The sequence below is a fragment of the Corvus hawaiiensis genome, chromosome 11 (genome assembly GCF_020740725.1).
Source record: "Corvus hawaiiensis isolate bCorHaw1 chromosome 11, bCorHaw1.pri.cur, whole genome shotgun sequence".
Taxonomy (NCBI): domain Eukaryota; kingdom Metazoa; phylum Chordata; class Aves; order Passeriformes; family Corvidae; genus Corvus; species Corvus hawaiiensis.
This window is the reverse complement of record NC_063223.1, coordinates 9437649-9450316: the sequence shown is the minus strand read 5'-3', so window position 1 is coordinate 9450316 and position 12668 is coordinate 9437649. Positions and strand designations below refer to the sequence as shown.

The 12668-nt window shown below is 43.6% G+C and overlaps 1 protein-coding gene across 10 annotated transcripts in view; it reads right to left on the bottom strand.

Moving 5' to 3' along the window:
• ADAMTS9 (ADAM metallopeptidase with thrombospondin type 1 motif 9) overlaps positions 1 to 12668 on the bottom strand; it is an 81851-nt gene that overhangs the window by 63047 nt on the left and 6136 nt on the right. For all 10 annotated transcript variants that reach the window (XR_007206193.1, XR_007206192.1, XM_048316168.1 and 7 more), the window contains exons 4-8: positions 3329 to 3615; positions 2285 to 2368; positions 2061 to 2182; positions 1653 to 1693; positions 1427 to 1532 (exon numbers count right to left, since the gene is read on the bottom strand). Coding sequence is in view for 8 of the 10 variants with exons in the window: in XM_048316168.1 (XP_048172125.1) it covers positions 1427 to 1532; positions 1653 to 1693; positions 2061 to 2182; positions 2285 to 2368; positions 3329 to 3615 (640 nt within the window). In the remaining 2 variants the exon portion in view is untranslated. The remainder of the gene's footprint in view (positions 1 to 1426; positions 1533 to 1652; positions 1694 to 2060; positions 2183 to 2284; positions 2369 to 3328; positions 3616 to 12668) is intronic.

The following is a 12668-nucleotide window of genomic DNA, read 5'->3' as shown; positions in this document are numbered from 1 at the left end:
GAGGGAATTATGAAGGAGATTAGTGATTTGAGCCCACTGACTGCAGACCCTCATGCACACAGGCAATACCATGTTGGATGCAAAATATTTTCTATCCTGGGCCACACTGCTGCCTAAGTGGGGTTGCACCAGGGATAGACTTGGCTCTTATACTTTATGTGGCAGGTTTACAAAATGCCATCAAGCATTGGTATCAGCAGAAACCAACATGAAGTTTGCAGCACATGACACTTTGAAGAATGTGGTAAATTCGCTAATGGAGACAAAGTGGCTTAAAGTGCTGTGCTGTTTGAAGTGGAGAAGGGGAAGTGACCTGGTGTGATCCTGTGTTCCAAGGCTGGGGAGTTTGTATTTCATTAAGATTACCTCCAACAAACCACCGTTTTACTCTGCTCTCTGAAAAAAAGAGCACAGAGGCACTTCCTGCTCGGGAGCACTGCTAACCCCCTCAGCAGCTCTGGGGCAGCATCAGCAAAGGAATTAGCCACAGGTTAGGTGCGGGTAACACCAAAACTTCAGGGACTTTCTGTCAGGAAGTCCCTTTAAATAAATACTACTGTGGTTAAAAATAGACTGTCTCAGCCAGCTCTCCATGAAGAAAAACAGAGTTTAGAACAATGAGAGATCTGTTCCCAAGTACTCATCCATCCCACACCTACAGACCTCCACTGCAAAGCAGGCGTGTGGTGGTTTGGGACTTAGGTTTTGTCTCAGATTGTATCCAGGGGTAAAGGACTATGTGATCTCAGATGATTTTTTTCATGACCGTTTAGTAGTGAGAAAAAGCAAAAATCATTTGAAAGAAATTTCCGCTGGAGGAGCTGCATCTTGAATGGCAGCGTCTCTTCTGGGGATGTTCAGCAGCACAAGATTTTCCATGATGAAACAGTTCAAGAGGTGGGTCAGGCTCACTTATACACCTCATCACCTCCCAGATGCCCTGGGTAAGTTCCACCTTCACACAGCTGCTGCACTGCCTTCACCTGCACCACACAGAGGTGTGGGACAAGTTGTGGCAGGTCTCTGAGGACCTGCCCTCAGAGAAGACTTCAGTCCCAAAAGATAGTTGAGATGTGCCAGCATCTCTTGCCCTGGTCCTCCCCAAGGCACCCAGCACCTCTCAACTCTGCCCAAAATCCTGGCTAGTTCCAATGGTTTGGCTAATACACCATTGCTTAGGTGCTGCTTGTGGTACTCTGTCATTCATCCTCCCCAAAACATGACTGTGCTGGTTTTGCTGCTCTCAGGTAGGCTCTAGAGCACCCCACAGTTTCATCCACCTCAGTGGTGCATCTTCTAGCCAAGTACATTGATCTCCCCCACAAATAATTAGGCTCAGCAGTACCAATTCCCAGCCTGGCTGGCAAGCCCTAGTTAGCATAAATCTTGGGCTATTTAAATGTAAATGTATTTACATAAAACATACACATGGCCAAGTTCATGTGCTATTGTGAAAGCAGTGCTCAGTCCATTATCTTCACTAATTGAACAGCTTCTGTATGGGTCACAGACTGTGCCCAGCTCTGCCAGACCTAGGAGAGAACAGAGAGGTTTATGATAGAAAAAGAAATGTCACTCACAGTTCAGCACAGGCAACTAATATTGTCACTACAAAAAAAGTTATTAAAAGACAAAGAAAAGGTTTTCCTTACCCAGAGTATCACATTTGTCGTGTGCTCTACAAATATCCTGTCTGAAAGCAGAACAGACCTGACACATTAATTCTCAATGCAGCAGTGAGTTAAGGTACAAGCACAGTAACAATAGCAGAAACAACTCTTGGTCCTCCAATGGACCTTCTCATGCTGGTTTGCCACATCATCCAGAGTCCAAACTAACTCCCCACCACAGTCAGAGTTTTTCATCTTACGTTAAACCCATGGGCAGACCTTAGACAGTCTTGAACCTCTCAAAGTCATCTCTTGTTATGGTGGACACATGCTCCCACAACTGCAAATAGCATTACAACCACATCAAAACCTGAACATTTGCCATATATTACATGCTCATGGCCCCTGACACACAACTGGCTACAGTTTTCATGAGAATATTCACCACACCTGGTAACAAGCACAGCTGTATCATGCCGAAGGTGACTTCCCTCTGGGTGGTTTTGGGATTGCTGCCATTGGCAGAAGTTTTTTAATGTTGTCTGGGCATTGTAAGATATTGCAGGGCCATCCTGATAAGCAACACACAGAAAGCAGGTATTTTAATTACTCATGACAATGCTCACTACAAATGCCATTGTCAAGTAGAAGGTGAAGAAAATAATTTCCATTACCTGCTCATTATGTATCACGATCAATTTCACAATAACAATATTAATTAAATTTCCAATGCTTGGGTCTTTGTAGATAGAAGCCACCTGTTTCAAAAAGCAATATTTGGAATTACTGTTAACATTCAAGGAAACAAACAATTAAGACAACACACATATTCTCCATTTTGCAACTGTTTTTTCTCCTGGGCTGGGCTGTTCTTCTGCCCTGCTCAGTGCTCTGACGCTACTTGGTGAGACCTCCTGGCAGAAGCACAATTTTGGAATGGAGAAAACCCGTTGGTATCACAGAAACCCAACATTTCCTTTTGCTTTAGCACACATTTTACCAAATTAAAGGATCATTCTGCTCTGAGACATAAAGACCACCAACCAAGACTGTCAAAAGCAACTTAAGTCTTCCAAGTGCCTGATTTTGACATGGACAGTTTCAGACCACATATTCATTGTACTTCTGTCCTTCAACAGGATGAACATCCCTCCAGAGACACAAATATGCTGGATACTCCCTTCCAGTCACTGTGAATCTACAGAACTGCCTGTCTGGAGACTGCACTACTGCATCTTAGTACCTGCAGCTACTAAAGTGCTTGTCCTCAGCCTGGAAAGCCAACTTGAGAAATATGCTAAGGATCAAGGTGACCACAGGCTCCTTCTTGCAACAGCAATGAAGTCAGGCAACTGCATAACCTATCAGCATCAGTTCAAAGTACCTTTTTAACTCAGCTGTTATTTCACGTGGGCTTAAACAATAAGAGGAGTACAGCATGGGGACTAAACAACCAGTGATACTGCTCATGGGGTCTGATGTTCAGAAAGCTGGAAGAGAGAGGTGTGAGAAAAACCAGGAAGCATGAGGGGTCTGGGAAAGAAGACTCTAGCCAGCATTTTCCAGCCAAGTTTTACCAATTTTTAATGTAACCCCAGCATTATTTCCATGCCTAGGCAAGGCAAAGTGATGCTGCATATGAACGCAGCAGAGAGGGGCTCTGTGACCACTAGAAAATGATTAGTGTGTGAATCTACTTGCCCTGGTTGAACACTCACTATTGACATCAGGGTTAAGACATAGTGCTGTAGGTTGGCTCCGTGGTAGGCAACCATTCTGCTGTCAGCCACCACCATCACCTCCACAAAACGTGGGTAGGACAAGAACCGCTTAGTTCGCTTGTGGCTCTTCTTTTCACCGATGGTCCCTGCCTTGTTGCTGTCCCCAGAAAAAGCATTCACTTCCAGGCTATGTTTCAACATCTCCACGTCAGATAATATGCTGCTCTCTGCCCACTGCCTTCTCCAGTGTTTCCGCTTGTTCTTTTTGTGACTGTGGTCATGATCTATGGACAAAAGGCAGAAAAAACCATAAAGTACATTCTGGAGTGAATAAAATTAATACCATGTGTATGTTAAGTCAAAATACTTATTACCTCAACAAAGTTGTGTGGGCTTGCTCTAAATAAGCAGGGAACTGAAACAGAAGCACTCTGTGGAAGCCCACCATGTAATCCAACATCTAAGGCTTCATTTTTAAAGCTATCTTGGGGAGGCCAGTGGCACTTAAGAGGTGGACATTCCCTGCAGCAGAACCAGCTCCTGGCCCGTGCAGAAGGGATGGAGCCCTGCAATGGTAATTAGCCACTTGCAGCGGCAGTGTGAGGATTCTGGGCACGTCCAAGGTGGCCAGGAAACCATAGGAAACAAAGGTCCAAATCCTGTATTTCTAACTCAGGCATGAAGGACAGCAGGATTTGGCCTTCATAGCAAAGCAATTATATATGATTTATTTCTGTCTCTAACAATAAAACGGCTGGGCTTCAGTTTCCCCCCCTCCCTTTATTATTCTGTGCTACAGGAATGGTAAAGGTCATCTAATAGCACAGCTGCCACTGGCAAAAGAATAGAATTCAGGAAGTTTCACATATACTGCTTTTGATATTCAATTAGGCCAAACATAAAAGCAGCCTGAAAATACACTCCATGCTGACACAAAGACGACAAAGTGAAGAGGGAGAACAGGCATATAAAACATATGGAACGTGTACAATTAAGATTTACCATCTGATTAGTATGTAATTATAGCATTATTTGAATGTAAGAGCAAAATCAGTCTTATTTGATGCCACTTAATTTTTAATCAGTTCATCATAGGAAGTAGCTAATTGAATGTGATTCATCCACGAAAGACTGTTCACTTCTGCATTTAATATAAAGACAGATCTGAACTACTCATCTATGACTCCAGGCTACAGCCCTCATGGTCTTTGTAGCTTTAGTTTAATTTCGTCATGGTAGTGAAAAATATCACATTTCCTTATCTGACCCATTGAGTAGGTTAGAGGAAGCATAATATTAGGGGACAAAGGAATATTCAATGCTCAAACAAGACTGAAATGATATGAAACTTCTTAGTTATTTTTCCTATGTACTTTCCTTTTAGGAATATTTGCAATAATTTCCAAAAAAAGAAATACGTTCTGCAATATCTTGGAAGGCAAAAGGTATCAGACAGCTTCTACCCATCTGAAAAATACTATCCATTTGCCCTATGTGTAAACAGGCAATAGAGTAGCTAAGAATTAAATCCTGTCTACTCTGCACTACCTAAGTCCTATAAATTCCCCTTTCTTGATATAGTCCAGACCACCTTAATACAGCAGAGAGTCTGCGGTTATTTGAGTAAGAATTCGAGAAAGCCAATGGCATTTGTGGTTATAATTGGATTGCCCTAGCTCCTCTGCTCTAATCAATGCCCTTGTGTTGGCAAGGTTGTGCTCTCATGCTGGCACCGATTCATGGGCAACCATGACATTATCCCAACTCACTCAGTGCCAATCAGCTTGGGGAGCCAACTATGCATACAAATAACTTAAAGGTGAGGAGAGGACCAGACTGAGGAGAAAGTGCTAGCCCCAGCCCTTCAGCCAGCTCCTCTCCTCTCTGTACCCTCAGCCCGCCACTCAAATTCCCCTTTAAAATAACTAACTTCCAAAAGGAGCAGGTGCTCAAGGAAAAATGTGTTAAGGATGGGGCAATGCTCAACAGGGCTTGAGCGAGGCTGAAGACAAGGCTGCGGAGCAAAGGCAGAGCTCTGCAGGGCCCCATGTGGGACCATGAGGTTCAGGTGCCTTCTCCTCCAACCATCCAGGCAGAGGGAAGTTAGATGGCAAAAGAAGAGGGAATTGCCGAGGATTCTTTGAAGACACCTATCACACAGGAGGTGTATAAAAGAAATTAACTGATATTCACTGCGCTTGCACTGAAATCTGGCAGCTGGTGTCATATGCTAAAAAAAACCCACACAAACCCACCCAAAACCCAGAGAGTACCATATGAAATGCCATGTCTCCTTCTGAGAGCTCTGACCTGCCCCTGAACATGGAGGGGAATCAGAGCCCAACACAGCCAGGTATGCCCAGCACAGAGGAAAAACGACTTTCCTTTTTGTTGCAGAGATTTGGCACAGGGTCACACAATCCCAGAACCATTTAGGTTGGAAAATACACTTAAGATCATCAAATCCAGTCATGAACCTAATGCTGCCAAGTGTTGGTACAGTATCAGTGTTCTTTCCCCATCCAGCACACAAATGAAGTCAGACACATCATCCCTTCAAAAATAACCAAATCATTTCCACACACAAAGTCACTCCAACACTTGCAGCGTGGTATTTGGACGGGTCACATATTGGGTGTTTGTCAGCCCGGTTACTGGAAAACCAGGCACCAGTGATGGGGATGCACTGCATGGAAATCCACTCCTAGACTTTGGTCGTAGTGAACTGTTATCTTCATCCATCTTTCTTGCATGTAGGTAGTGTGCACTCACCTGTAAAAACTTAAATGCTAGTGGCTGTGCACTGCTCTCAACCCATCCGTAAAACCCTAACCATGTTAATGGGAGCTGCACACAGGCTCTGCCAGGAACTGTATGTGCCTGATTCTGTTGATATCCTGCTCCATTACAATGGTCACAACAGCAGTGCTCTCATTGAATGGTGCAACGTGCTGCCCTTCCATCAAGCAGAAGGGAAATTCTCTCACATTACACAAAAAACCTGCAATTTTGCAGCATCAGCTTCCTACTGCCATACTTAACACCAGAAAAGGCTGTGATACTTTTTTTTTCTATTGTGTTAACATAGTAACAGAAATCAGGTAGAAAAATGGTTTGCTTGGCAAGTCCTGAATCTTTGCAATGACCTGAAACACATGTACTTACACATGGCAGTAGTTAGATGGGTTTAAGAAACAAAACATTTTATTTCTGCTTTGTAGAAAAAACAAACCCCAGTGAGTAGACAAACCCTTTAAAACCATGCAAACTACAGTTCAATAATTCAAGTATCAGGCCAGCCCATGCACTGATTCAACCGTTCATATTCATTTGAGAGGCAGATAAAGGCTAGAATAATGTCAATTTTACTGCATACTTTACTAAGACAATCTATGCTGTTTTCACTGTCTTTATACAGACCTGGAAGTTTATCTTAATTCTTTTTCTGTTTGGTTTCTTCGTTGTAATGTGGGACTTCCAAAGGACACCCAATCCTGTAAAAGGATATCGCTTCCTGATGGCATCAACCCACTAATGCCATTTATTTTTGCTTGGGCAAGAAGCCTCAGCCCAGAACCCATTCAGCTGATTTATGGGTGTTTCCTGATGGTTAATGTACTAATGGTTAATGTAATGATCTATCACAAGAAAGAGGGCAGGGAAGACTCAGGCCCTATGTGAGTAGTTTGCCTGCATGAAAGGGTGACAGGGCAGAGTTAGGATCTGCTTTTGACATAGTAGCTATTGTTATACTAAACCCAAAAACTAAGAGAAGGAATGATCACTTATCCCAGCAGTCCTAATCCTTTCCATTTCTACATTAACTAGTCCTTGGAATAGAAAGCAATTTGCATAATTAAGTAAGACATGTAACAATTCAAGCAATTCCATTTCAGCTCCAAGTTCATAAGAGCTGCACATAGCAGTGAAAAAAAATGTACAACACAGAGAGAGAGAGAGCAAGAGAAGGGGAAAAAAAAAAAAAAATCTCTTTCTTGAGCTAACAACATCTCCTTGCTAGAAAAAAAGTGTGATCCTTTCAAACCAACTTACTATAATAACTTTTTGGAATGTGTGACCTAGAATTTTTAACGAAGTTTGCCGCTCAGCGGTTGGCTCACATCACTTCTAGCCCTGCTCTGATCCAGCTGCACAGATACTAAAACTATCATTTGGAAGTTAATTATTTATTGCACACCTCAATAAAACAGAATTCAGCTGAGCTCCCCTCAGGCAGTCAGTCAGTGTGTGACCCGTCTCCCTCAACTCCACAGGAGCAAACCCTGGCCAAAAGCTTCAGTACAAGCTCCAGCTATAGCTGCCTGACTGGATTTGCTGCCTGTAGCTGGTACAACAGCAGCCGCCTAAGGATCTGCCATCACTTGGGAAACAGAGGGGAGAGGCAAAATGGATTTGCCTTCATGCAGAGATCAGACTGGCTGAAATCAAACCACATTTTTAGCCTCTTCTTGCCAAGAAACGGAATGGAAACTGGCGCCTCTTTAGGCCACAAACAGGTCCTAAGCTGGACCAAAGGATTTTTCTAGCCCTGAGTCTGTCTTAATTCTACATCAAGATGTTTTATCTATCTATCCATCTACAGATGTATCTCAGATGGATTTGCATGAGGCAAAATTCTCACCTCTGTTACTGTGGGGTGCTATTGTGGTCAGCGTAACCCAGAGCACCTTCTCTGCCAGCAGCTTCTTGCCCTGCTCGTACAATAGCCAGGGATGAAAACATAATGGGGGACCAGCCCCTGCCTTGCCCTGTACCATACTGAGATGATCAGTCCTATGAGCAGGACTAATCCTGCCTTCCCTCTGAATAGCTCCTTGACTGTGCAACCAGAGCTGCTGCTATAGCTGGGAAGGAAAAAGAGGTTTTATTGATAGAGGTGAGATCAATCAGCTACACTGGAAGGGAAATGAAAGATCTGGGCCAGCCGGGATCCAAAGAGAAAGATATTCTGCACTAAGAGTGGAAATGAAAGTTTGCTTGATTTTTCAAACCTGTAAATGAGAAAGTGTTCAACTGCAAATTAATCTGAGCCCACTCAACTGAAATCAACTGGGGTTTCAACCTTCAGCAGCAAGAGCTGGACAAAACTGCATAGATTGAACTTTCATAGTTGGAACCACTGAAAATGCAATAAAATATCAGCACTTTCACAAATGCCACTCTTAGAGCAATATAAAGGAGGGAAGCTTTGATTTGCTCATGTTGTTCATACTTCCCTTTGAGTTAGGAAACAGTCTGGGCTCAGGACAGTTCCCTCCCAAACTGTTACAGGAGGATCAAAATCTTGGGCCTCTACAAAGAACTTTTCTTTGCTACTAAGAAAAATACTTGCATGGATGGATCATAAGCCCTCAGGACAAAGATACACCTGCCTGTTAATTTTCTCGCCTTCCTCTGCTTTGAACTTTGCACACACATTTAACTAAAGTGGTTTTCTAAATGTCCAACTGGATCAATGTTCGGATCCACAGACAGGTCTACGTCCAGGAGCTCCTGCTGCTGAAGTCAGCCCCATGTGTCAAGCCCAGAGCCTGTAATTTGTGTTTGCAATACGTGAAAATATTAAGGCCTGAAAGCAAAGCTATAAAGGCATAAGCAGCTCAGACTGGTATGAAGCATCACTGATGCAAAAACCAACAGTTCCACTCCAATTCACTCACATGTGTCTGTGACTGTAGAGACTTGGAGGTGCCAAAGCTCAAGGTGATGCTGAACCCTGATGTCTGTCAGGGTGACCCCTGCCTTTCTTCTTGCTGCTTGAACCAGAACACTGAGAACCATGGACTTGCAGTGAGCAGCAATCAACTTCCCTTAGTAATAAAACGTTCTCTGGTTTATACCATGCAAACATTAAAGACCACACATACTCTAGATGTTTTCTTTCCTGGTGATGAATATCAGAATGCATTCCAGCCTAAAAGATTATTTTTCTGCCTAAGGTAAGAAGTTGTATGTGAAAGCTATCAATTTTGCACAGTAGACAGAAAGTAGATTAATGAAGAAAACAATAAATTTCCTCTTTAAGAAAGGAGATACAAACACATGAGCTGAGCATGTGGCAGAAAATGATTCAAGATCACCTTACAGGACTCCCACACATGCTCTTCAGGCAACTTCCAATGCAAAACAATCATGAGTACACCAACCTGTGTTCCACACTTGTGTCTAGTAACACCTATGAGGTACCATTCCAACAAGAACAACACTGAGACCACCACAACTTTGTAGTGACACTCAGTAAAAGATAAGACAAAATATCCCATTAGAAAAAAAAAAAGTAATTGTCCAGCAATTGGCCACAGGGATGTTGATAATGCCATTACAGGCACATGGGAAAAGAAGTCACAGAATAGTCAGCCTGTTTATTTTCAGTAGTATATGCCATAGGAAGCAGACAGAAAGCACCAAAGTGATCCTCCCCTGCTTCTCCCACCTGTCCTCCTTCAGTGGATGTCCACACAAATGAGGTAAAAGTAGATGTAAAATTGCAAGTATGTCCATTTGGATTCCAGGAGAATAATTTAACTCTGTCCACTTATCATGTTCAAATCGCAAAACAATAACCAATCAACAATAATTTGTTTAGTCACAATCTTAAGTCTTATACCTCTAGGGTGCCAGATGGATGCTTGATACATTTTCAATACTAAGAGTAACAACAAAATGCATGTACCTTGCTTATAACTCACATGGAGAAATCTTAAACCAAAACTAGTTATGGGATCTGTATCATTGACTGTGATCAATTTTTTTTTAACTGAAGTCTATTGCCTTATTTTACTTGCCAACATCACAAGATACCTCAAACATTACAGACTGATCCCTTTCCCAACTCAGCATGGGAAAAGCTTGTGCTTGACCTCCTAGACCCATCTGACCAAATACCAGTTGGCTCTTACTGTGCTGTTACCTTAACAGGGAGGCAGAAATAGAATTAATTACATTAGCATATGGGACTTGTGATGTAAGTCTCTTCTTTGCTGATTCTGGGAGGGATGGAAACCTGAATTAATTACTATCTGACTAAACATTACGATCCACTTCTTTAAGATAAGAAACTTTTCCGAGGAAAAGAATAAAGTCAGTGTTTTACCCCGAGGCCAAAAGCAAAGCTGACAGCTTAAACAGACTCTTGAAAGAGCTCAAGGATTGCTCAACCTGGAAGTAAAGGCTTAAGAAAACCTCCCTGCAGATCTCCTGCAACCCTGAGGTTACGTGACACTCAGCAGTACAGAATTTGCCTGAAGACCTGCCTGGAAACCAGACACATAGAATGCAAAATTCTGCTGGATGAATGAATTGAAGACAAAAAAAGGGACACAGTTGGAAGCAATGCAGAATCCAAAAGAATCAGCAAAAATACTAAAGGGCTCTAGACCAACAATCCAAGTGCAAAGGATCTGGGATTTCACCATGGACCACTCAACAAGAGTACAAACATTGAGTTCTGTGGAAAAGGAATTCAAAGTTTCTGCCTCAAAACTGCTATAAAATAAGAACATAACACACACAAAGGGTCTGTAGAAGGAGCAGGAAATTTTCCATCACTGGCCCCATTCCACTCCATTGCCAATTCTAACACTGTGAACACACCTTGAACCACAGCTTGAGCAGGAGCAAAAACTCATCCCCTCCCTGCACCAATGTAAGACCACACTAGAAGGTCAGACTTTAGCTACAGTACCAGATCCCCAATACATCCTTCCCCAGGTCTCCTCCCTGGTCATGGCACTGATAACACACTAATAAACCCACATTCTGGCAACCTCAACCTGACCACCCCTTCCAAACACATGGGAACATGGTGACAGGACCACCTCCTGCTTGTGCCACGGGTTCACCAGTGACTTCCCATGCAGCTGGGTGGCATTAGGAGAGCAGGCTGGTGCTAATTATCATGCAGAAACAAGATCACAGTCATTGAGCTGGCAGCACCAGGCATCTGCTTGCTCAAGACACAGGGCAGCATTCCTCTGCTCTGGTGATTCCCCAGTGTCACGTTCAGTGGGAAAGGTTGTTACAGTTACTATGAAAGGGTAATCTATTACAAATTACTCATTAATGCAAGTGAGAAATCAGTGACATAGTACTGAGTACGCCTGTGTCATGCTAGCTCAGCGGCAAAACTTGGTTCATGCTGCTGGCTTCTCCTTTGCTTTTCACAGGACCCTTCTCAGCACAACTTACACACAGAGCTTCTCTCCTCTTCATCTGGACCACACAGGGCTTCCCTCTGTGGAGCTGCTATGCCTGGCCACACATGTACTCTCCAGTAATCAAACTGCTGTAAGACCCAACGAAATACCAGCTGCAAATTTGAGACCCTTTTGCATCCATTTCTGGCAGGTACTGGGATGCGCTAAGCATGTAGGTTGTGTCCCACAGCCATCTGTGCTGATAATACTTGGTGGATTTTGGAAAGCAGCCTCAGCAGGTAAGTCACTGGGCTTTCCCACCTCTGCCAGCAGTGGGTGGGGGCACAGCCAGTGTGGTGCAGGTAAGACCTGCTCTGTCCTGCCCTCATCTGAGCCTGCTCCCAAAACCTCACCATCTCAACACGAACTGCTGGAAGGCCTCTTTGCTGGCTACAGCCCCTTGGCTCCCCTCCAGAAACAGAAACAGCTCTAATTGTCTTCCTACTGGTTTGGCACCATCAGAGTGTTATTGCTGCTTCTGCATGAGGAGTTTTGCCCATGGTGGATATTCCTGCTTTAAATGCTCTCATTAAGGAGTGAGGACTTTGTGCAAGATCCTCACACGCAGCCCCAGAGCCCAGGTCCAATGCCAGCCTTGGGATGGGCACAGCTGACCAGCAGCAAGTCATGGGAGCAGCTCACATTCACTACATATTCAGTCCTTGGTTTATTCATCTCAGCCCCAGGTAGCTCTTGAATATAAAAGAATTATGAAAAATGAGACAAGAACAGAGAGGTATTTAACTAATGAAGCTGGGATGGAAATTGGAAGCACATATCAGCCAAATGAAGGCAGTGGGTACAAAGAAGGAGCTGCCCCAAGAAGTTTAGTCAGGAGTCCTGCATTAGAGTCACAGTAAAAGGTGCATGGAATTTGCTAAGTTTGGAGCAAGAGCTGGGCAGGCAACAGAAGTGGGGTGGCAAAAGGGCACAATACTTGCAGTTATACTCACAGATACAGGGGAATTGTGGCTCAGTGCCACCAGGCAGGTGGAGGCCACATCTGTCTCAGAACAAGGAGTGGCCAACAGGCAGAATGATTGGGAAGGTTCAGTAAAAGGCTAAAGCTATCACAGACCCCAACAAAACTGGGAGAGAAGAGCTCCAGAGAAGTCAACAAC